This window comes from Paramisgurnus dabryanus, chromosome 5 (genome assembly GCF_030506205.2).
Source record: "Paramisgurnus dabryanus chromosome 5, PD_genome_1.1, whole genome shotgun sequence".
NCBI lineage: Eukaryota > Metazoa > Chordata > Actinopteri > Cypriniformes > Cobitidae > Paramisgurnus > Paramisgurnus dabryanus.
In genome coordinates, this window is record NC_133341.1 from 4,360,709 (window position 1) to 4,387,724 (window position 27,016).

Consider the following 27,016-nt stretch of genomic DNA (forward strand, 5'->3'; position numbering starts at 1 on the left):
ATTTCTTCCTGTCAGATTAATAGGAGTCTGATTTGATTTCAGAACAGGTAGTCACACCTAACAACAAAGTTCTTGATCAGCCTTTAAATTTGTCTAGCTGATTTTCTCATAAAGATTGTCTGTGTCCCTATAGTAACAAGGTCTTTACTAAACATTGAACGGCTGTTTACTCTTTCCCCTTTTTCACTCAAAGGCCCGTATGAAGATGAAAAAGTTCAGTGTCCAGTGAAATATTGTCCAGTTTCTCTTGCCTCCAAGAACATTATTGTCTTTGTGAGTCTTTCTGGATTCCACTCAGTCTTTTTGGTGTTTCATCCTTGTAAATGTCTCTGACCATATGCAGTGCCCCCTTCACCGCTTGAGTTCAAGTATAGTCCCATTCAAATAGAATGTGTTCTCAGTCCAGTTTATCAGTTACTTCTCTCTTTGCAACTCCAACACTTTGATGTCACACACAGTTTTTGCCACTGTCTTTTCATTGCCAGCTTTTATTCACTTTCTTGAATGTCAAAGGATGGAAATAATCAGCCCACAAGGTTTCAGCTTGACCCATGCAAAATATTGCCTTTCAATTTAAAATAAAATTTATCTTGTGACCACCTTCCATCATCAGATGAAGACTCCTCTTCATTTTGTTAAATATTTTGTCCTATATACAATTAATCTGTGTCATTCACCTTTTAACAATTTTCTGTCCTTTTTCAATTGTTCATCTGTATTTCCACATTTAATAACTTGGTCTCTACTCTTTTCTCTAATTTGTTGTTTTTCTTTCAAAGCTTCGCCTCAGTCTTTCTGCTAGATTTTGCTTAATCCCATTTATGGTTTTAACAGACTCATTATATCACAGACACACTACATTTTCACACAAATAAAATCTGCATCTACATTTAATTCACCACTATTGATTTGAAAAACAGGCTGTTGCATTGGGGCTTTGGCTTTCTCATAAGGAGTAGGTGTGTGCAAGGAGGAGTAGATCGATTTCACTGGGGGTGGAGCTGCAGGAGGAGCCGTAGGTGTCATACTTGAGTCTGGCTGACTGTTTCCTTGTTTAACTTCCTTTGGCTTTGCAGCTGCACCACTGTCAACTTCCCCTAACTAATGCAACCTCTTTCTGTCTTTTCCTAACATCTTTAGGATCAGTTTGGGCCAACATTAATTTGATTATCTTTTGCCATTGCGAATACACCGGTAAACACACATATTCATCACACTCTTTCTGAAATTCAGCCATAATATATATCAACGTTCAATACACGGTACAAATACTATTACAATACAATTTCTCAGACAAAACCACAACAATAACAGTAAGACGTCAATTTTCTTTTCCAGTATTCGTAGGCCTTACACCTCACGGGCTGCTGTACACCCCCTACGGCTACAACGAGTCGGTATTTTATAACACCTAATGTATTAAAGGAATCCTCAACCTTATATTTAATTCTGTTAACTTACACCGCCATTAACAGTATTTATGGACCTTTCATCCAAGAGCCTTTCACTCCTTACGGCTACAACCGAGTCGGTATTTTATAACGCCTAATGCGTTAAAGGAATCCTCAACCTTTTATTTAATATCAAAATTCAAAAATTTCAAAAAGTTTTTCACTCTGATCAATTTTGCAATAAATGTAAATTTGTAATTCAGTTCGGATCTCCTTATCAACACAAGTAATTTGATATATCCAAAAAGCAGAATTTGATAAAACAGGCTTCTGCTTACCTTATTTTAGTAGAGCGCTCATTTTGTGTTGAAATGGAGCCCTCCCTTACTCTGGTTTCTTCAATGTGAAACCCTCCTTCCTCTCACTCTCTCCTTTCCCTCCACAAAACGTCGGCGGTCACCAATTGTTGGACTTTAAGGCGTCCATTGCGTGTAATTTAGAGGAAAGGCACAAGATACGAATATCTAAGTTCAAATATTTATTGATCAGATTGAAAAAGTTTAACAGCGCTGGGTCCTCTCAAGTAGCGAACAACCAGCTCAGGAAGTAACATGCTTATTTAAAAAATATGTGACGTCGATCTTTCTTCAGAAAATCTCCACCCACAAAGGCCGTTCCCCTCGTCCATCTGACTCCATCACCACACCCAATTTTAGCCTGTAGGCAAAGATGGACACACATAGACAAAGAAAAAACAATCTGTTCTCCTCTCATCCCTGGGAGCCCTGCAGTTCTTCTCCAGTACTCCTCCACTTTGAATAGCATGTTATAATGCTTTCTTAGAAACAAATCATTAATAAAACATTCATTTATAAAAAACATAAGCTGTAAGATGAAAGTGATTATTATGTAAAACATATTTCAATATCATGACATAATTTCATTATTTGTAAAATTGGTTATATGAATATGGCACACATTAACTTCTTTAGATAGATAAACACATATTAAATCTTTTACTGCAATACTACTTCTAAGCAAACACTTTAATCATTATTAAAAACCATCTGTTAGGAAAGAAAACACACACACACACACACACACACACACACACACACACACACACACACACACACACACACACACACACACACACACACACACACACACACACACACACACACACAGGAGATTCTGTTCTTCAAGGTTGAGCTGCCCTGCCCCCATTAAGTTATTCTGTATGCAACCTTCATTTCATTGGTTAATACACATTTATCAAAGACAACATCTTATATTTACTACATCAATTATTCAATGATTAATACTGATTAAGTAAGAAATACATTGCATATTTCATCCTGTGAATATTAAAGCATTAGTTAATAACATCATTAAATACTTTTCCCCCTCAGACCTCTCTCTTATCTTGATCCATGCCAGATGTAAATTCCTAGTTAATCCTCCTTGCAGCACACACAAAAGCTGGTAACTTTCCACTCTCAAACACAAACACCTCATTTCTACATAATAGCTCAGTGCATATATAAAACACACAATGTTTATAGAATAAAATGATTAATTAAAGAAATATAACATGGAACAAAATCAATTTCCACAGTCCTTATTTGGACATCTTTGTAACTTTAACACTTTTAGCAATCAGCATGAAATGTAGGCAGTAAATATGTAAAACATAATTATTCAACAACACAACAGTACTCCATTGTTCATGAATTGGTTAAATGCATTCATTAGTTAAACATACTAATTTTCACTTTCTCTAAATATAACATAGTTATAAAGCAAACAACTTGTTTATTGAAACCATCTGTTCTGCGTGTTTTCTCTTCAGGGCTTTGTTATCAGCGTTTGCTGGTCTCTCCCCCAACCGAAACCACAGCCTCTCAACTTTACACACAGACATTTACTCACATATCTCAGCACAGAAAACCTAATGGCACATATGAATTATAACATAACATACTGATTAATAAAACAACATAAAAATCCCACACCCCTTACTTATTGTCGAGGTATTTACTTAAAGGGACACTTCACCCATTTGCATTAAGCTTTGTATAGTTAGAACCCCAGTCATGTTTTTGAATGGTCATGCATCATTTCCTCAGTTTCCGCTGAGACAGGAGATATACAGATTTCAGTTTTGCACTTCCTTCTTTCAATGATGTAAAAATCATCATTTTGCATCATTGAAAGAAGGAAGTCCAATATCTTTGTTGAGGGGGTGAGACTACAAACACCCCTTTTCTCGGTCAAATAGGCACCAAATACTAAATGTATGTTACATTTCGACTACAAATATGACTTTCAATAAAGATGAATGTTTCTATGGGTGAAATGCTCCTTTAATAATTGGGACACCTACAATGGGGTTGGTGTGCTATTACCGCTCCTATTTATACATGATACAGAGATGCAGTATTTTCCTTAAGCTACTATTGTGAGGATTGGAGACATGGAGCAAGAGAACCCAAGCGCAGACGACATCGGGGAGTGAACAGTGAACCTTTATTAAATAAACAAGAAAACCAAAAATCCCACGTGGGGGCAACACAACATTGAAACATGAAGTAACTAGACAAGGAACATTCTGATGAACACTATAACTGAATAAACACGATAGACTACAAGACATGACATGATTCAACTCAACGATCCAGCAGGAGATATGAGACAAGAGGAGATTAAATAGGGAGACCTAAACAAGATAACGAGGGCAACACAGGTGAATGGGATAAACTGATAATGAATAATTAACAGGGAGAACAAGGGGGCGGGGACTAGAGACGAGACACCAGAGGCACATGCCACACTAAACAAGGCATGGCCTCCACATGAAACAAGAGCCTGTCAGAACTCTGCCATCACAATAAAATATAAATATAAAACCAAACTCTCGTGGCAGAGTCCTGACAACTATAGTAATATGTTTAATCTTAGTAACGTTAGAGAAAAACTATGATTTGCTGCCCATTTATGATTTGCTGCGCATGCATGTAATCTTTAAACACTTATTTCATCATGAATGATTCGTAATGAATTGCTCTGGCTTGACTCAGTTCATCATAGATTGGGTGAGAACGGGTCAAACCTACTGGCTGTGGAAATTGATGGGAGGGGCTCATTATACCACTAGCAAACGCCGCAAACAACGCGCGCTCTGTGCAACCAAAACGCCGTTATTTACGGCTTCATATGGCAAGACAAATGGCGTCATTGATCGGATTATAAAACGCCGTAAATAACGGCGTTGTTGCCAATTTTCGCACGGTTTCCCGACGGCGTATTTAGCGGCGCAAATTCTGTTTTAAACGCCGTTGAATACGGTGTTTGGATGTAAACGCGATTCATTTATAGCGTAAATGTTAGCCTCTTGGCTTGCCATATGTTTCTCCCGTTGAGTGTCCGTTCACGTGCTCTCTGTTTCTCAATGAATTGGGTGCGACGCAAAGCAACCTCAGTGTCACATATTATCCTTTCATGTTTCTGAACTTGAGCAGAGTTTTACCATCAGAGGTCTTTCTTCACTGAGGACGCGGGACCCGTACGGTTCCGGGTTTATATTTTAAATGGTCAGTCGGGTCGGTCCTAGTTCATTACTTCGGTCCCAAGTCTGATTAATATTGTGTGTAAAGCCCGAGTCCATCGGAGAACGGCCGCGAGTGCTACCGCGCTAAAGCTCGAGTGCTGTTTCAGACCATGCGCCGCATCATTTTCTTTATCCCATTTTTTTATAATCTCACTATTAATACACCATATATTTACTAAAATCTAAACAGTTTGCACAGAGATTGTAGCAAAAAGCAGTGCTAATACTGAACGAGCAAAGCTCTACTCAGGATATAAAAACGCAAAGCTGTAATGTAAAGTCTGTCATCGGGACAGCAAGTAGACTTTTAAATCTGAAATAATTAGTGGATTAAGCTTTTTTTAATCGGCAAAAGAGAAATAGTAAGCAGAAGCAGTCAAAGTGCCTATCTAATAGAAATTATTACCATTATAACACGTCTATTAATAGGCTATATACATAGTATTGTATATATTGAGTTTGATAAAAGGGGTCATCAAATTACTTCATATATCAATGCAAAAACATTAAGTGTTTTCGTGGTGCTTTGACAAACAGTGTCAGCTTTGTTTATGGCAAAGAAAGTTTGGGGTGGTTAGATTAATGAACTATAATGTGAAATTAATATTAATGTTTAATAAATCAAAGTATTGTGTTGTGTCACACATTATTAGTTCTTTGTTGTCAGGATCCGTCAGAATCATGTGTTTAATTATATCTAGTCTTTGTGTTCGGGGTCCTGGCAGTACCATGTTCTATGTGGGAAATGCGTGGTTTTAGTATTTAATTATTCTGACCACGCATTTCCCGGGTCTCGTCACTTTTTACCCGCTCCCTTACTTGTCATTGATTTCAGCTGTGTCCCTCATTAGTTCTCCCTATTTATTGTCCTTGTGTTTCCTGTTCTGTGCTCGTGCGTCTTGTTGTATTCCTCGTTGTGTTCCTGGTTGTGTTCCTGTATTTGGTATCGGTGAGTATTTAAGAAGATTTAGTCTTGTCTGTTATATGTAGTGTAGAGTTTATTGTTGGTTTATGTTTAGTTTAGTGTTAGTTATTGTTACGTTCATCCAGTCTTGTTTTGCCCCCTCGTGGGTTTTGTTTTTCCCCTTTTGTATAATAAATCATTCATTTTGTCCCGTCCGCACTTGGGTTCATTTCTTTGTTATATCCTTACATTACGCACGAGCCACTCTGAACCCAGCGGACTATGGACAGTATTAATGCTTGCCGTCATGTCTTGTTTGGCATGCGCCAGAAGGGAGATCCTGTTAAGGATTTCGCTATGGACTTTTTGAAAGCAGCGAAGGGCACCGGCTTTAACGAGTCTGAACTCAAGGTCATTTTTCTCAGCTGCTTGGATGAGCCCCTTACTGAGTCCGAGCAATGGGTCGTCAAACCGATGAACTTCCCGGACTCAGTAGAACTTATTATGAACCGTGAGTTCAGAACTCATACCGGAGTTTCTCATCCCGCTCCTCTTCAAAGTACTCCGGGGGGTCTAGTCATGGGAAGCTTGACTCTCGGCGACTCTGAGTTGGTGTCACCTCATCCTCTCTCTGCCCCACGGCCTTGGTGGAAGAAGAAGAGGAAGGGACCGATTGACCAGTTACAGCCGTCGACGCAGCCGCAGCAGCAGCGCCCAGAGCCGTCGACGCAGCCGCCGCAGCAGCGCCCAGAGCCGCCAACGCAGCGCCCAGAGCCGCTGACGCAGCCCCAGCCGTGTGCGCAGCCAGCCAGCGCAGCCCCAGCCATGTGCGCAGCCAGCCAGCGCAACCCCAGCCAGGTTTTGCACCTTCCTGCCATGCCCCTCCCAGGACTCACCCAAAGCCTCCCAGACCCCCACGGACTCCTTCTGCTTCTCCCAGGACTCCTTCCCCGTCCTCCCACCCTGGACCAATTCAATTTTATTTATATAGCGCTTTTCACAATTGTTAATTGTTGCAAAGCAGCTTTACATGAGTAGATGTAGAGGAGAACATTGAAAATCAATACATAGTATAAGAAGTGGAATATAGCGGCTAAGGATAAAAAACCGTGTAAGCGAGCATATTAATAATGTAACGTATACAGTAAAGTGCTAAGTTAAGCCAAAGATGGCTGACTGTCCCTGGGACAAAAAAAACCCTAGGAGAAAACCCAATGGGAAAAAATCCTAGAAGGACAAAAACCCTAGGGAGAAATTTATATTTATATTTATAATATATAGACATGGTAGGGATAGGAATCGGGTAAGCGGATTAAACTGGTTCAGCCGGTGGCCGTTGGTCGCGCATCGGTTGGGCATCACATTAAAGGACAGCCAGTAGATCAGTGGTGCTATGACCTTCACAGCAACAGGAACTGGGTCTGTTTGTCTCATTGTCCTCGGGGTCGAGGACGAGACAGGGAGACAAAAACAGAATTCTATTAGCGTAGGGGCCGTTCGCATGTAATGCAAGTCTCATACATTATAGTGGTTTAATTCAGCTCGGTTCCAGACAGGCTAACTATTGCGGCAAGAGTAAATTACCCATATGAGGTATGTGAGTGTTTTGTTCTAGACAAAATAACTATTGCGGAATAAGTTCATTTACTGGACATTCTATGTGAATGCTTTGTTAAAGAAGAATGTCTTAAGTTTAGATTTAAATTGCTCGACTGTGTCTGATACTCAAACATTATTTGGTAAATCATTCCAGAGCTTGGGGGCTAAGTAGGACCACCACCTTTGAACTCTTTTGTTTCCCCACCCCCCTTCCCTTGTTTATTATTTTTGTTAGCCCACCCTAACCCGTTTGTAATTTTGTCATGTCTGCCCTTTATGTTATTTGTTATGTTTTCTTGGTTGTTCTCTGTGTGTCAGTTGGTTTTGTCTAGAGTTTAGTGTTCCCCCTGAGGAGCGTCTGGTAGCCGCTCCTTAAGGGGGGGGGGGGGTACTGTCAGGATCCGTCAGAATCATGTGTTTAATTATATCTAGTCTTTGTGTTCGGGGTCCTGGCAGTACCATGTTCTTTGTGGGAAATGTGTGGTTTTAGTATTGAATTATTCTGATCGCTCCCTTACTTGTCATTGATTTCAGCTGTGTCCCTCATTAGTTCTCCCTATTTATTGTCCTTGTGTTTGCTGTTCTGTGCTCGTGCGTCTTGTTGTATTCCTCGTTGTGTTCCTGTATTTGGTATCTGTGAGTATTTAAGAAGATTTAGTCTTGTCTGTTATTGTTGGTTTATGTTTAGTTTAGTGTTAGTTATTGTTACGTTCATCCAGTCTTGTTTTGCCCCCTCGTGGGTTTTGTTTTTCCCCTTTTGTACAATAAATCATTCATTTTGTCACTTGGGTTAATTTCTTTGTTATTTCCTTACATTTGTCACATGTATAGTAGACCATTTTTTGTCGGTGGATAAAGATTGCCCTTTTCACCAGCTACCACCACAAGTAAATTTCAGATCTATGGGAAACATTGTACGTTTAAAAAGCGATGGGTTCTATCAATACTGGACCCAAGCAGAATGGCACAGCAAACTTATGTGAGTAAAACACTTTAGTAACTACTATCAGTGGCTGGCGGTGACTTCTCTTCAGAGAGTCCAAATATGTTTTCAGAGTGTCGTGTGTTGCTTGTGAGTCCAAAATATGTGTCCGGTGTGTCATGTTGCACACACTTGGAAAGGGTTTATAATAAAATGCACACGTGTGTGTATGTGTTGTACACGCATCAAATGGTTCATGAAATAGACGTGTGTGTTGTACACGCATTGCAGTTAGAGGTACGGTATGCCACGCAGTTAGAGGTACGGTATGCCATCACATCATCTCTACTGATAACACTTGGAAAACAAATCTCAGTTAATATATCCTGTCATTGTTGTAATCAGTAGCCTAGTGTTACTTATTGCTTTTTATGTTTTTGGATGTAAAAATCATGCGAACGTCATAAGTAGACCTCAGACAACAGTATAAAACAATAAAATACGACTGAGTCATGTGCCCTTTAAATTAAGTGCATCTGATTGGCCACATTTTTTATTTTTTTAGTATATTCAGTTACACTTTGTTTCCATACTCCACTTCAGACATTCTGTTAACTGTACTGTAAAGTGTTACCGAATTTCTTTTCCTGGAGGATGTGTCTGGGTCAGTGCTGGCCTATGAGGTACCACCACCTGCAAACATTCTTCATCTGGCCGTCATGAGAACAGCTGGTCGAACTGGTCGAATAGTGCTTTACTGGGAGGCCCAGGCAGTCACAGCCAACACTGAGGACATCAGTCCTTTCTCGGGAAATCTCACCTTTCAAGACGGACAGGTAAAGATCAACAATCCAAGTCTTTTTTATTTATTTATTTACAATATCCATGTGGGTTGAATTATTATTATAATTATTTTTAGCAGATTATGTGTTGATTTGGTGCAACATTGTGCAGGACAAATGGTTTGACAAAGAACAGTAACAAAGTTTTTGCTGTTCAGAAAATATCAATTAACACAAAGTTTGGTAATATAACTTTTCAGAAAGTGGCCAGTATTGAGATCACCATCACTGATGACACAATTGTGGAGGCTACCGAGACTTTTATTGTAAAACTGGTTCGAGTGATAGGAGGTGCCCGGTTAGGCAACGAGACGTCTATAGTTATCAGCATCCCAGCCAATGATTCTCCCTTTGGTCGGTTTGGTTTTGAGGAGCTAATGGTAAACATATTAACATATATTAATAACAATTATACTGCCACATACAGTATTCATCTTGTTTGTCAGCAATAACTTATCCTTATAAAATTACAATAGTAAATACCTGTTTTCTTTTACATTACCAACTATGTGACTTTTTTGTTGCAGGTCTCTATCTCCGAGCCTCAGTTTGTGAATGATCCTACTTCTATAGCTACACTGACTGTAGTTAGGAGCTCTGGAGAAGGAATGGTTAATTTGATCTGGCTCTTGCAGGAAGAGGGCAAAGATGACCTGATGCCTCGTAATGGGACTCTCATATTTAATGGAGTAGGTTTGGAACTGTTCTAGTGCTCATTATACGTGTCTTGACCTGACTGAACAACATTGTAGTTGTTTTACTATTCAAACTGTTTAATTGTTTTGTAGACTGAGTCAAAGAAGACTCTAATGATTAAGGCCTTGGCTGATGCCTTCTTAGAGGGAGAAGAAAAGTTCCCCATCCAGCTTCTGTCTGCAAAGAATGAACCAGTTATAGATCCAGTTAGAGGTACGGTATGCCATCACATCATCTCTACTGATAACACTTGGAAAACACATCTCAGTTAATATATAATATCATTGTTGTAAACAGTAGCCTAGTGTGCAGTGTTCTGAAATGGGAACAAACATGCACTCTGTGACCCAAGTTCAGCTCCCAGGTCAAGGTTCTTTGCTCCTTCTGTTCCATTCTTTCCAGCCTGTACTTGCATGTCCTCACCTTGCATACTGTCCTGTAAAATATAGGCACAAAATGCTGCAAAGATATATAACTTAAAAAACAAAAACCTTTAGATCAAGAGGTTTGGAAGAGAGCAAGCATACATTTATTGAAGTGTGTTCAAGTGTTCACTCACATTTTTTATCAGGTGTTGCTACGGTTGTTATTCAAGCCGATATGGGAGCCCTGGGAACTGTTGGATTAGCTGATTCCAGCAGGAACGTCTTTATTGGAGAGCCAATAGGAAATTACAATGGAACAGCTCTGGTTAGGTAAACATTTCTCCTGTCCCAACGAATAGAGAGGACTGTTGACTGACTGTATTTTCCCAACCAATAGAGATGACTGACTATAATTTAAATTAATTTGTAATCCTTTAAAAGTAAAGTGTACTGTTCAAAAACACAACTAATACCTTTTAATGTGATAAAGGTGATAACTCATAGCAATTTTAATTATTCACAAATTCATTGTTGTTGAAAATCCCATCCTATCAAATTCAGTCTAGTAAGAGGTCCGGGTATCTTTGGTGAAATAGAGATCTACTGGAACATTACCCCACTGGTGGAAAAAGAGTTTGAGGAGAACTCAGGCAAAGTCATCATGAAAGATCGCCAATCTGCTGCTACGATTCAGCTTAAGGTAAACCTATCCAATTTTTCATGATCTTTAATGGACCCTATTTTAATAACCTTCATACACATGGACCCTAGATATACATTCTTAAAGACTTTGGAGAGACATCATAATCTAAGATACTATCTAAGATCTAAGATACCTTAACAAGCTTCTGCTGGATCTCTGTCTTCACCCAGCATACAGCAGTAGTGTCTTTAAAGCTACAATATATAACGATTGCCTTTGTCTCTCTATCACCATCTCTATTTAAACTAAAAATTGCAGTTATTTGCAGATTAATTTTCTGTACAGGCGTTGTGCTTTACCCTACTATTCAGCGCAGATAAATCTGGTTTTTTTTTCACCAAAAGGAGCTGTCTTTATACATCGACATGGCAGTTAGATGTACATTCTAAAAGTCATAAATCCAAAAAAAACAAATCTGAACAAAGTAATATATCTGCCGTGTTTGTTTTAACCAAATGTAAATATAAAAAAAATGTACATTACTGAACGTATACCTTGTTCAGCAGAGAAAGCCCTCCAGTTGTTGAAAAGCCCTGGTAATATTAACTTTTGTTTTAGCATGAGATCTTTTGCGTTTTCTTTTTGACTGAAGGCTCTCCATTGTTTAACAACAGATGATTCCACAGATGTAAGGATTGACATAAATTGATAAATAAATTGACAAATAAATTGACATGTTCCCATGATATTCCTCAGATGATTGTTGATGAAAAATTTATGGATTAAACAGCACTACCCATACAGAAATGTAATATATGTCAATATATGTAAATTACATATATAATGTCAGTGCCCATGTATGTCTGCTGCATACATGAGAAAATATCCAAAATTCATATATGTAAAACACATAGACATATATGAAAATTTTATTTCAAAATATAGCAAATATATGCATATATGTACTTATTTCCATAGTACATACTTTCACTTATATTAGGGATACAAATATGCTTCTAATATGATGACACCATGTACTTTCACTTATATTAGTGGCAGCCTGCACATATATTTGTACTCATTCTACAGAACACACAATTCCAAGTCTTTTCAAATACAAACGTTACTGCATTTTTTTTCAGCACAGACTTGACAAGTACAAACAAGTACAAACTTTTCAAGTAAAAACTTTAACTTCATTTAACATTAACTTCAGACTTTATTTTCTTTTTAAAGCCTTTTCAAAGCGCTCAATTTTTTCCCTCAGTATTACATTTTCTAACTTCTAGCCACATTTAAAACATTCCCAAACTCACTCGCTGGGGAAACACACTAATTTTTAGTTAACATTTTTCCTGGACATTGCGAGTCTTAGCTCTGCCATCTTCCCATTCAGGGCTGTTCCGATCTGGCCAGCCGAAACTGAGTGCTTTGACATAACTGTATCTAAGAAGGTAAATTTTAAAGAAAAAGTTTTAAGTATAAAGCAGACAAAACACTGGTGGATAAACTTATCACCAAGATAAAAAAAATCCTTACTGCAGTTTCTTCTACTGCAAGTCAGTAAAATTGAGTGACAAAGAACGTGAATAGGCAAGTAAGGCCACACTTAATGCAAGCATGGCGGACAGTTTTGCACCAATTTATTTGCAGGCGGGTCATAGTTCCAAACACCACCCACCACCACCTCTCATCGAAAATGTGAATTTGAACACATACATTGAAAATTCTTTGCCACATCTGCAGCCCCATGAAAGATTGTCCATTTGTTGGCAGATATCTCCACGGGTGTGATTCAAAAACATGCATTATGCCGAAAGGGGTGGTGGTAACACAACAGTTGAGGAACCTGGCTAGCCTGGAATTTGTGAGTTTGAATCTTGGTCACCATCGTTGTGCCCTTGAGCAAGGCACTTAACCCCAAGTTAAACTTTGTAAGTGTACAAACAGTTTAATAGAAGTAGGGCTGTCACTTTTTATTCGATATTCGAATATGCATTCGAACATGACGTGAAATATCCACTATAAATAAACCATCCGGTTTTTAAAATGCCACGTGTAGTGCATTTTTTACAGTCTAACACCTCGTAATAGGGAGGAAGCTGAGAGTGAGACCAACGGCAACTGTGCGCAAGAGAGGGAAGACATGGCTCCAGCTTTTGCAGACTTTTTTGCTTTTTTGTGGAAATTTTTTTGATAATTCTGCGGAATGATTTTAAATATTTTAAAGAATATATAAGAGAATTTAAGCCGTAAATATTACAAAATTGCATCTAAAATAATTACTTTTTAAAGGCTTACAATGAAAACTAGAAAATGCACTTCCAGAGGAACCGCAAAAGTGTGCTTGCTCTGGTGCGGTCACTAACGTGATTTGGCAAGGCAAGGCAAGTTTATTTGTATAGCACATTTCATACACAGAGGTCATTCAAAGTGCTTTACATAGAAATGAGAAAACAAACAATCAAAGATACATGAATTTAAAATATCAATTAAAATAAAATAAATGTGATTTTAATAAAAATTGTTTAAATGTGTGAAAAAGAATAAAACAGGAATAAAAGTATTAAACCGTTAAAAATAAGAATAAAAACAAGAGAAATAAAAAGAATTAAAATAGTGCATATAAAATATAGTGCAATCAGTTCGGATGCAGCATAGTGCTCATTCAGTAAATGCATAGCTAAACAGATGTGTTTTGAGTCTGGATTTGAATGTGACTACTGTTGGAGCACATCTGATCTCTTCTGGAAGCTGGTTCCAGCTGCGACTGGCATAACAGCTAAAAGCTGACTCTCCTTGCTTTGAGTGAACCCTTGGTATTTCTAGCTGATGTGATCCTAATGATCTGAGTGATCTGTTGGGTTTATATTCAATGAGCATATCAGCAATGTATTGAGGTCCTAGTCCATTGAGTGATTTATATACTATTAATAATACTTTAAAATCAATTCTAAATGTAACTGGTAGCCAGTGTAGAGACCTGAGGACTGGTGTGATATGTTCATATTTTCTGGTTCTGCTCAGAATCCTGGCAGCAGCGTTCTGAATGAGCTGGAGCTGTCTAATGGTCTTTTTGGGAAGGCCAGTGAGGAGGCCATTACAATAATCCACCCTGCTGGTGATGAAAGCATGCACAAGTTTCTCTAAATCTTGTCTAGAAACAAAGCATCTAATTCTTGTGATATTTTTGAGGTGATAATATGCTGATTTAGTTATTGCTTTGACATGACTACTGAAACTAAGGTCAGACTCCAGAATCACACCAAGATTCCTGACTTGATTTTTAGTTGTTTGACCTCTAGCGTCAAGGTATGCATTCACCTTGAGAACTTCATCTTTGTTTCCAAACGCAATGACTTCAGTTTTCTCTTTGTTTAACTGAAGAAAGTTTTTGCACATCCAACTGTTAACTTCATCAATGCATTTGCACAGGGAGTCAATGGGACTGTAGACGTTAGGGGATAGAGCTAAGTAGATCTGAGTGTCGTCTGCATAACTGTGGTAGGCAATTTGGTTCTCTCTCATTATTTGGCTTAGTGGGAGCATATACAGGTTGAACAGGAGTGGCGCAAGAATTGAGCCTTGCGGGACTCCACATGTCATTTTGAAATGTAACATTTTAGAATGTTTTTAATCTTGTGCATCCTAGCATTAGAGTCCCAAGTTCATGTACAAAGTTTGGTTTCAATATGTGAAAGTAGAGGTCGACCGATTTATCTGCCGATTTTTGGCATATTTTAAAAAATCGTCTTTGGCCGATTTTGCTGCAAAATTAGGCTGATTAATAGGCAGGCGCATTTGCGGGCACCTAAGCGTTGTTGTAAAACTCGTGACACTGCCTCTTGCTGCAAGCAGAACGCTCCCGTGTGTGTGCAGCTGTGCTCTTATTCACAAACAGCTTTAGTAAACGATGGCAGGATCACGTGAATTAAAGGGACACTTCACCCAATTGCATTAAGCTTTGTATAATTAGAACCCCAGTCATGTTTTTGAATGGTTGTGCATCATTTCCTCAGTTGCCGCTGAGACAGAAGAAATACAGATTTCAGTGTTGCACTTCCTTCTTTCAATGATGTAAAAATCATCATCACTACAAACACCCCTTTTCTCGGTCAAATAGGCACCAAATTCTAAATGTATGTTACATTTTGACAACAAATATATCACACTTTCAATAAAGATTAATGTTTCTATGGGTAAATTGCTCCTTTAAGCAGCCAGTACAACAGCGTGACAGGCTTATGTCTCGTCGGGCACTGTCCGTGCAAAGATTACGCTCATTTCATGTGATTAATGAATGATGACGATCTTTGTTTTGCGTGACAGAGAGAGCAGAGCCGCGCGCGCACGCTTTCTGTCTTTAAACTGTCTCCCTGCTTTTATTACTCAAAACAAAACTGACTCGATGGCGAAAGGTCGGAAAACCAAATCATATCCACAGAGGAAATGTTTTACGTGTTGTTACAGTAACACTTTGTTTACAGTTTTGCGCTGCTCAGCCTGGATTACAACACAATGCGTCCGATTCGCGAACTGACTCCTTTGAAAGGATTCATTTGAATGAACGGTTGAAACAACAGATCTGTCCCAACACTAAACTCACAAGACGTCACTGTCAGCACAATCAGTCACTTATAGCGCCTCAGAAATGAGAATGTAAATGTGTTTAGAAAGATTTGCCCTAAATAACAGTCTCAACTAAAAAACATAGACATTTACTTAACTTTATGATGAATAAATAATTTATCAGGTCTACCAAATGGGATTTTATCCTACAAAGCAATAAAAGCCATGGTAAAAAACTGATAAAAGATGATGACAGCAGAGTGTCAGGTAATATCTGTGTCTGATAAATGCATGGTGCAGAGGAGGTTGTAAAACTCTTCAGAAAGACCAGTCATAATTTTTTTTTAAATACTTTGACTTAAATAGTGACATTTTTACATTTAAAATATCTGCTAATGATGAGAACATTTTGATTATTATGTACATATAGAAAATCGGCCAAACATATCGGCAATCGGCTGCCCTGATTTCTAAATATCGGCATCGGCCAGAGAAAAAGCCATATCAGTCATCCTCTACGTGAAAGCATTCCTGACCAGGGTATATACAGCAATCCTCAAGTTAAATTTACTACTTTTTAATACCTTTTTTACTACCTTCAGAATATTTTTTAAAACCATCACGACACTGAATTGCAAGTGTTAATCAGCGGCCTTTCTATTATTTACAGAGATTTTGATATACAGTATACAACATACAAAAAAGAATAGACATGGATTAAAGTGAAAAAAAAATCTTCTGACTGAAATGTTTTTCAGGCGATGTCATATTCCTTTACCAAACACTTTATGTAGGCGAGACGAATGGCATTTTAAGGGGAGATTTTGCCATGAATTCCACATTGAAGTCTCCTATGGCATATATAGGTAGCTGTAGTTTGCAGGGCATTTCAGATAAACAGCGAAACAGCTAAATAACTCACTATATAAAAAGAAAACATGAATATCACCACCTTTAATGAATATTTTATTAATTATTTATTAATTGTTAATGTATTTATTTTAGCATTTACTAATAATTTTTTTAATCAAAGTTAAAACTGTTAGTAAATGCACCATGAACTACCGTCAATTACTGTTATGACATAAACAAGAATGAATTAATGCTTATATACTCTATATTTTTCATTTTTCATGTTATATAATGCATTTACTAATGTGAACCAATACAACTTTTTCATATCATATTATTCAGAACACATAAACGAATAATCCAGGGTCTGTTCTGTTCACACAACAACTTTCAGTCACAGCTCTAATACAGTAACGTTATGTATGAATATAAACCCTGAACAAGTAACTCGAGTCAAACTCGTGTACAATTCGCACAGGATGTCTGTAACCATAGTTGTAAAGTGACAGGTGTAAATAAATGACTGTACCTTTATCAACAAAATATTATGTTACAATAGAGGCAGCGCTGATGTGCTATTTTATGCGCAATGTTTCTGCTCTTTACTTTCTCCTAAGACCTAAATGGTCGTGTTTATATGAGGATATTTGCAAAGACGGGATGTTTGAGGCATATGTGTTATTTAAGACCAATAAAGCGGCAAAAATTCTCACAACACAAGCTCAATGAGAAGCGCTGACACAGAAACAGCGGACGCATTTATCACTGTTTTTTGTGTTTGAATGGCTTAAAATCACTTGTTTTTAAACTGCGGTGCTTAAATATATGTACAAATGTTACGTTTTTGTGATGGACCACACGCAAATGCAACTGCAAGAACCGACAGGTGGATGACATCAAAGTGTTGCGAGAGCATTTCGGAAGCAGTCTCCTCTTATGATTCCTCGTCAATCTCTGACGGGATTTGGATGTCATTGTCATCTGCCTCTTGGTTCTTGTGGCGCCACATGAAGTTTACCCACGAGTTTAACAAACGCGTTGTATCAGCCACTGGCTAGACAGCATAGCATTAAAAAACGTGACACGGATGATCACGTACGTGAGAAATCATTTACCCTAAAATACAGGACCGCTAACGTTAGTCATACTGTGCAGACACGCAAGTTACCTGGCTGTTTGGGTTTCTTAGCCCACGAACTGAAAGGCTTGCCAATCTTCATAATTTCACTAAGCCAAGTCAACCTCCATTGGTCTTTTACACCTTTATCTATCTTCAAAACATCGGAGCCTTCCTGCATTATAAATTTGACCATGCTAGCTGAAATAAAGTTTTACCTCAGCTTAACGTGATACAGTCAGAAAACCCGGAGTGGATCCGGTGCGTAGTGATTACAGAACGCTTACAGTGGAGAGAGGAACGTGATTTGGCTCCACCTCAGGCTTTGATCACATCCCAGAGACGAAAGATCTTTGATTATGTGCCCAGATATGCTAAAGCCCATATTTAAACGTGAACGCAGATAGAATTTAAATCAGAATAGGACACCTGATAGTCTGAAAAAATAATACCTAATTTGGAAAAAAATAATACCTCTAAGCCAAATTTAACACTTTTAATGGCCTTAAATTTGACAATTCTGATTTATCACTTTTTAATACTTTTTAAAACCCTGCGGATACCCTGCTGACACACACACACACACACAGAAATGTATACAGGCTTGTAACCAGGGGTGTTTCCAGCATTGAATGACATCTGGGGCTTAGCACAGTCCATTTTATGTAAATACTAGGGGTGGCACTGTCCATGAAAAAAATCTGAACCGTTCGGTTCGCTTGTCTCGGTTCGGAGCGCGTGTGTGCCCCACGGTTCAACGGTTCATGGCATGCGCAATGTTGTCTCATGCCCTGTATGTGACCTCAGATAGCTTGTTTCCCTTTCGCGCGAAAGAAGAGGTGACTGGTTTGGAGTATAATGCTGCCTTCACGTGCTATGGGAAAGATGATATTTTCCATTTGTGAACTGGTATTTACCAGCGTGTTGTGTTCAAGTGCATTTTCCATTTGTGAACTAGAATTTACCAGTTTGCTGCGTTCAAGTGCATTTTCCATTTGTGAACTGGTATTTTGACTGCTAGCTAGCATCTGCTCTGGGTAGGTAAAACCAAACCATAACGGTATTTTTAAAACTGACCCTGAGTGTTAACCTATTATATTACAATTGTCAATGACACAACATTGTATAGGCTACAAAAAACTATCCGCTAACAGTAGCAAAAAGCGTTTAAAAGTGTACAATGCTTATCATTCTCCGCCATTTTGAAAAGGTCAAAGGTAATCTCATCTCGGCAACTCGGGCATCAAAATATTTTACGAGTTGCCCAGTGGAAAATACCACATGAGGGGTGTTCATGTGCATTTTCCAAGTGGGATTTTAGTATTTACCATAATTACGATAGCACGTGAAGGCAGCATAAGTACTGCAGGTTATGTTACGTGTAGAAATGGCAAGTGGGAGAGAAAAGGAAGTCTGCCCGCAGTTGGAGGATGCGCCAGCGTCGTATAAGTTTGGTGTGTGGAAACATATTTTTATTTCATGTTACCTATGATGACAGTGGAAATAAAACAATAGTTTGAACTGCAGTCTATGGGTTGAATGTGCTCGAACAGCTACAGCTACCATTTATTTAATCTGAGGTACTGAACACTGTTTTACTTCTTTAGCGCTATTTTTAGCCTTTCATTGATAAAATTAAAGCGGCTGATTTCCGCATAGTTTCATTTTGCTAGCGTGTGAAAGTTGCGCGATCTTATTTCAGAAATTGCCCCTCAAAGTAATCAGGACAGAAGTGGTCAAAAGTGGACAAAAGAGACGGATTTAAATATTACTGGTGTAAAGGTTATGTTTCTCTCTCGTCCACATATACTCTCAGTATTAAAGCAGCCTCTCAGTGATAAATCTATGAGCTACACTGAAGTTGGCATTTTAATAAATGCAAGTTATCTTTGCTTATCTTAGCTAAAAATGCACATAAAGTTCATGTTGATGGCAATACACATTCTCTTTTTTGCCAAATAAATGAAAAGCATGTTGAAATCATCAATGTCTTCCCTCTTGCTCTATCAAAATCTCATCTGGCTTTCCTCAGAGATGGTCCCAATCAGGGACGTGCACAGACATTTTGAGGGGCAGGGGCTCAAGTGAAATAAAGGGCACTTCTCATAATTATGTATATTTTTTTCTTTTTTTTAAACAAAAGTATATTTATATATTAACGCAATTCTGACTTCCTTTTTTAAATTTTTTTTTAAAAACGTTAATTCATTTTATCTTCCTCAAACTCACACAATTGTTTAATTTTCAAAAGATGTCTACAAAATAATCAGTTCACACAGACACCATGGTCTCCTTAGTAGTAGGTTTATAGAGCAGCAAAGGAAGCCATTACACAATGTGCATGTTTTGAAAACATTAAATTACAAATTAATTACAAATTTGTTAAAATGCTAAAAACAAAGTTGTGACTGCTGAGTTAGCGCTACATGCCAATAAATGCTATATCATATGCTAGCGTTTAGCTGATTAGTTGTTAGTTGTTACTCAAAATGTATTTTTGTCTGATAAGGGCTCAAAATATAAGGTCTGTTTACTAATGTGAGCTTCTGGCATGAGCCTCAGAGCAGAGCTCAACATTATTATTCATGACCCTTTCAAATAGGGCAAAAATAGACCATTTCATTAAAATGACAAATTCTAGGGTTGTAAATGGACATGTAAAAACGTTTCTGGATAATTTTTGCACTTAATAAAGCAACATACCTTCTATGTAATTGTCAAAGAACAATTTAACATATTATCGAAACACATCCTATGGCACCTTTAATCTTAGGTTTCATATTTATGAGGGTTACACATGTCAGAAACAACAAATATAGATTAGGCCTATTTTATTTGTATTTTATATTTTACTTTTTTGTGATGTCAGTGAAAATTCTGACTGGGCAAGTAAAATACTGAACCATCAGATTTCTTCCCAATCTACTCCAGCACTCCAGTATAACACATTATACTTATTTAACAGCCATTACAAAAAACGCAAACAAAAAAGCTTACTACTGCAGTTAGCAATTATTTTATTGTTTGTGCTTTATTATTTTCTGAGCAGTCTGTTTAAACTACATACATAACACTACACTGTTACAAGTTTGCAACTCTTCAGGTATATATGGGATTGCCATGGAAAACAATGTCCCTGAATCGTTATGTGTAACAACGTGTCCCATATTTTGTGCATAAAACTGTTAATATAAGAATGCTTTCTTCCTCACACACTTACCGGTAGACTGCCTGCATAATCATGCACATGATCGCGTCTCGTTCAGGCTGAGCTTTGGCGCTTGAAGCGCGAATGATGCAGCACGAGTGTAGACAGACCAATCATAAAGCGCAGTAAGTTAGAGAGGCGGGACTAAGGAAAGGTAAAGCCAATCATCTTAGCGATGTGAATTTTGGAGGCGGGACTCATCTGTTAACCGTTTGTGTGCCACAAATAGCGCTATTTTTCTATATAAGAGTTTAAATCTCATTTAAATGATTCCTGAATGAATTCATGTTAAATTAAAATAAGCAACAAGTAAAAAACACAAGAAACAGACAGACATCAGTTGTTATATGAATAAAGATCTTTTTTTTTTTAAAGCACCCCAGAAAAAAAGGGCACTTTCTCTCCAGGAATAAAAAGGGCAGGTGCTCAAGCCCCCTTTGATGTCTATGTGTGCACGTGCCTGGTCCCAATAATGTGCTTAAAGTCAAATTCAGTTTGTGCATGATTACAAGATATAACTTTTTTTAATACTGTATCCTAAATTATGGATAATTAATACATTCATAAGATAATACATTTCTGGAGTGTTAAAAATGTAAAGAAAAAATAACAACAAGAACCGTACTGAACCGAGAACCGTGACCATAGAACCGTGATACGAACCGAACCGAGGGTTTTGTGAACCGTGCCACCCCTAGTAAATACAGGGATCACAACCCTAGATAACCCACTCTAGCTAGCCTAGAACCAACTATAACGGCTGTGCTACACATGTTCAGTGCCCTATTTTCACACACTAGTTCTGTACATAATATACCAAAAATTCTTCTTTGGTACTTAAGATAATCTTAAAAACATGAGACGTAATGTAGGCCAGAGTTCACGTCACCAAAAGCAGCTGATATAAGATGCATTTTATTGATCATAAGCTCATTTTTAAAATAAGCGATAGGAGAGAGCGACAGCAGCACTGATAGCCTAATATCATTTCATTTCTTTACTATTTATGAATATGATTGTGTGTTGAGCGTCTACGACAGGGATATTCAATTAGTTTGTCATGGGGGCCAGAAATATATCAGTGATGATGACTACATATACATTTAAACATACTCATGTTGTATTTTGAAACTGCATAACAACAAAATCAGTGCATTGTACAATATACTTTTTCTACAAACATGTATTTTCAAACTGCATAACAACATAAGTACATTGTAAGATACCCGAGTAAGCTTTATTCTACATTTAAAGGGGTAAATAAGAGCCATATCACACTCATTGAATTTAACTTATTTACTCACTTAAGTACACATAACCAAAAGTTTGTTATATGGAACATAACATTGTTTTATGCAGTTTTTTGTCAAAGCTAATTATTTCACTACCTTTATTTAAAGTACAACCGCCATCTTAATAACTGGCAAACATTAGGCTAGCTTCTAAAAAGAGAAATTACACTTTTAGATTTCGTCAGGGCAGTAAAATCAGGTGTATGTTTGTCAGCGCGATACGCATACAGTGGTGCAGGTTCTGGGCTGTGAGCGATGAGCGATTAACTGTTACTCGTTTAAATTGCATTCTTGTGTGAGAACGATGACTCGCATAATATTTGAGCCTTTGTCTGCTTTGAACTTCGGAGAAACGCCAGGATCTTTTATCTAGTTCACAAAAATCTTTGTCATTAGGGCTGGGCGATATGACCCAAAAAATTATCGAGAAAATGTTTTCCATATCAGTCGATATCGATAATTATCATGATAAATAACAAATCTTTACTCCTGTCAAATTTAAAGGCAGATTTTTCTCTTGAATGAAAATTGTAAAAACCAGACAGTTAATAATGGTTTTAAACTACCTTTTATTCAGAACATGACAGATACAAATACTAAAATCTTGTTTTAATGCATCTGTATTAAATGTAAATCTATTTGTTATGAAATCAACACATTTCTGACACAAAAGCAGCAGACTACTGTCACTTTAAGACCCAAGACAGACTGCTTTAAGTTTCAATATACTGAGTAAGAGCTGTTTATGTTCACTTAAACAAGAAAGAAAACTTAGTTCAGTGATCACGTGTGTGTTATACATATACGAGCTATACAAGCTGATAAATGGATGTCAAGAGTGTCACGTTGCTGTGGGAGCGCACATACGCAAACACTATATTCACTGTAGTGGTGGATCTGCTGTTTTTCCTCAGTTTCCTGAATTTGTGAATGTCCTGTAAATCAGTGGTGGACGAATTACACAAATCGTGTACTTGAGTAAAAGTAAAGATACCCAGGGTAAAATATTACTCAAGTAAAAGTAGAAGTACTTGCTTAAAATTTTTACTTGAGTAAAAGTACAAAAGTATCTGCTTCAAAATGTACTTGAGTACAAAAGTACTGTCATTTATTATGGCCGTATCATTTTTGTCACAAAACTCAAATTATGTGAAATAACTCTCTTGGCTAAGGACATTAATAAATCAGACACTGATGTCTATTAAAATTATCATAAGCCTAAAACCTTAAAAACAAAAAATTTCCTTTAGCATCAAATGAAATAACAGGATTTGAGAGCAGTAAGTCTCATTTCAAGATTTATTTGTTAAATAATTTAACAGTTTAAGTGTAATAAAAACTAGACTTAAGCACAGGTTCACAATAGTTTTCAAATCATTAAATACATAACGTTATCTAGAAATCAGTCTCCCTTTCTTTGACAAATAAAACAAGCCTTACAGAATATAATTTCAGAAACGTTTCATGTGCTTTAGCATGTCATATGTATATTGTAATACATAATTAAATGTATTTATATATTTTGGAAGCAAAACTTTTGAAAATATTAATAACAATCTCAGTTAATAGGGAGCACTCCAATCCACCTGCCTGTTTAAGCATCATACACTGCATGGCTAGTCAAAATGTCATTTATATTTTACAACAGTGTTGATAGTGATTCATTGTCATTTCAAAATAACAGAGCACTGAGCTTCAAATACAATGAATTTAAGTGAAACAGCTAACTATATGGCTAAAAATAGCTTCAGCCTGCATAGCTTAAAGTTCATTCATGATAACGTCGTATATATTTTAGCAACACAATTAACAGTTTTCTGCAAGCTACTGTTAAGATTGCTCATTTAAAAATATAACCAGAATAAAAATGGCTTACCTCTACGCGTTTCCTTAGATTTGAAAGAGTATTCTTTTAAAACGAAATAGCACAGTTTCAAGGCAGGCAGAGAAGACACGAAGGACTCGTTCTTTTATTCAAGGACTTAAAAAAACGTGCGTAAATAAGGCCATTGTTGTTGTGACGGGTCAGTTATCTCCTCCGTTGTTTTTGAATGCAGTTTCATTCTCCAAACGATGCATTGGCTGGCTGCTGCACTCGCGTGACTCGCGTAGCTTACGTGAAACAGTGCGGCAACCAAAACAAGTTCAAAACGAAGCGCATGCTGTACCCTGATTGGTGGTTTGACGCATCACGTGTGCATCTTACAGTAGTTTTTTTGTGCAGCTTTAGTTTGCCTAGTTACGTTTTTTATCCACTGATAAATAAAAAGGAACGACCGATTTTTTAAAATGTAGTGGAGTAAAAAGTAAGATATTTGACTTTAAAATGTAGTAAAGTAAAAGTAAAAGTCTCCCAAAATAAAAGTACTTGAGTAAAGTACAGATACGCGAAAAAACTACTTAAGTACAGTAACGAATTACATTTACTTCGTTACTGTCCACCACTGCTGTAAATATACTTTTAAAGCTGTGCGGACGTGTGCGTGCGCAAGGCGGATGCTGAATGAAAGTACAGTATACTGCACCTATTGTGTCTGCTGTGTTTGACGAACCCTGTTTGCGCGTCCAACATTACACACAAGAAAATGATTCCGTGATTCGCCCGCGTTATCTGCAATTGCGAAAATCATAGGTCTCTACTAATGAATGAATAACTTGCCTTATCTTCCACTCCTTCAAGTCTAACTGTCACTGTGATTGTAAACCAAGAGTGCGTGCCGCATCCGGAAGTGCTCGCGCAACATTACGCACAGTGCGTAAACATTATCGATCACTTATCGAACTGTCCTTATCATTTTATCGAAAAAGTTTATATCGGTGAAATTATCGTTATCAAATTATCGCCCAGCACTAATTGTCATTGTGGATAAGCAAGTGATCATTGAGCCGACATATCAGACAACAACTTTCGGAAAAGGTGGTGTTGTTAGCTGGAAATACAATAAATAAAGTTAAAACAGCCATATAGTCCGTGGGCTCTTAACTCACCACTTCGCATCTTGACGCGGGCGGACCAAAGCGCGAATACACGTGAAGGGTGACTCGCGCTCTGCATCTCATGCAGAGCGCAATGCACACGAAACAGATGCACGCGCATCAAGATTGCGACCCTGTCCTCTTGCTTTCCATGTGAAATCAATGCTTCGCTGATGTTCAGTGTAATGAGAACAGCCCGTCACTCGTGCACTGTGCTCCTAAATTATTTTACAAGTTCGCACATAACTATTTTTAGGCACAAATGCGAGTGAAATACTCGCACTGTAGAGCCCTGTTAATGAAATGCATCTCTATTACATGAATTTCAGGAATCCTCTAGTTCTTTCCTAAAGCTGACTGAAATGAGTCCAGGTCATTACATTCGGGACTTGAGGCTGGCGACGCCTCTAACAGCTGTTTCTCTGAAATGTACGATAAAATAAAATATTTCACTCAGTGATTGACAGCATAATGCAATCGATCGTGTTCCTGTTCAACAGTAGTTAAGCATACAATTGAGATATATAGCTTTCTTATCTGAAAATTATGTAAATGGCATATACGGTCTTCTGGCAAGTTGTGTTTTTAAATGTGTCATATATTTCTCAAAGTCATGACTGTTTAAATAAATACACTTGGTGTCACATGCATGATTCAAGGTAAAGTGACACTTATTCACGTGAATTCACAATCATTTAAACCATGCAGCTGTCATAGAGCCAACGCCAAACGATCACTGTACGCGAGCGAGGATGCGTTACTGACGCGCAAGGATACGTGTCTTTAACTAATACGTTTACAATGTATTACATTGATGAAAAGGGGAATTAAACTTGTCATGCCATATATCAATGAAATAAAAGAAAGGGTTTAAAAGATGTCTGAATGTCATATCATTCCTACCTGTATACCTTATTGTGAAACTGCACGTTCTCCAGGAGCTCGCGTTGATTCATAAGCGTTCAGAATATAAAATCCATTTGCAGTTTTGTGCACAAACGTATATGAGAAGTATTAATATTCCATCGGATTTAGTATCATTTAGTATTATCAAATAATACTAGTTTTCAATACCGTATTCACACAGTCAGTTTCTGTCTAGTCACGTGTGAAGGCACGTTTGAACGTAAAGGCTGCCCTCTAGTGGTGAAGACGCCTTGCTTTTTTCTTATTTACAGAGGGTTCAATTGGACACTTTAAAGTGGAAATAACATAATATAGACATGTTACTGCAATGTTTTTTTATCTTGGGCATCTTCACATTGGAGTCCCCAGTTCATATAAAAAATTTGGTTAAGAAATTTTACAGACATATTGAGATATGAACTACTTCCTGTTTGGCGACTACGCCACAGGTATATTTTGGGCTGTGATGGGAAAATGTTTCCAAAAATCAAAAATCCTTCTAGTGAATTTTGTGAGGCTTGGTCCAAGGATCGTGTACGTGGAATTTCGTGAAGTTTGGACAAAATTTGTGACCTGTGAAACTTTTTTAAGGTTTTCTGTTCTATCCAATATGGCGGACGAACAACATGGATCTGTGACTTCATCTTCTCAAGCAACTTACACCGGTACTGCCCGAACATTTTAAAGTTTGAACGGTGTCTCTGTGTCAAACGGTCTAGTCGCTAGAGCTGACACAAAATCTACGGGGAATAATAATAACTAGAAAATGCATTTCGGGACGAACTGCTAAAGTGTGTTTGCTCTGGTGCTGACGATTTAGTTTGTGCATCCTCACATTGGAGTCCCAAGTTCATGTACAAAGTTTGGTTTCAATACGTAAAAGCGTTCCTGAGATATAAACTACTTCCTGTTTGGCGGTGTAAAATTTTAGGAAAAAAATTGTTCTTTTGATGTTGTGCATCCTCACATTGGAGACCCAAGTTCATGTACAAAGTTTGGTTTCAATACGTTAAAGCGTTCCTGAGATATAAACTACTTCCTGTTTGGCGGCGTAAAATTTTAGGAAAAAAATTGTTCTTTTGATGTTGTGCATCCTCACATTGGAGACCCAAGTTCATGTACAA

At 37.7% G+C, this 27,016-nt stretch overlaps 1 protein-coding gene across 1 annotated transcript in view; it reads left to right on the plus strand.

The window, feature by feature from the left end:
* The first annotated feature begins 9,009 nt into the window (after positions 1-9,009).
* Positions 9,010-27,016, plus strand: part of LOC141279848 (adhesion G-protein coupled receptor V1-like) — a 36,142-nt gene continuing 18,135 nt past the window's right edge. The window contains exons 1-6 of the mRNA XM_073814615.1: positions 9,010-9,262; positions 9,469-9,648; positions 9,796-9,957; positions 10,057-10,177; positions 10,536-10,659; positions 10,891-11,029. Of these exons, the coding sequence (XP_073670716.1) occupies positions 9,146-9,262; positions 9,469-9,648; positions 9,796-9,957; positions 10,057-10,177; positions 10,536-10,659; positions 10,891-11,029 (843 nt within the window). The 5' untranslated portion in view covers positions 9,010-9,145. The remainder of the gene's footprint in view (positions 9,263-9,468; positions 9,649-9,795; positions 9,958-10,056; positions 10,178-10,535; positions 10,660-10,890; positions 11,030-27,016) is intronic.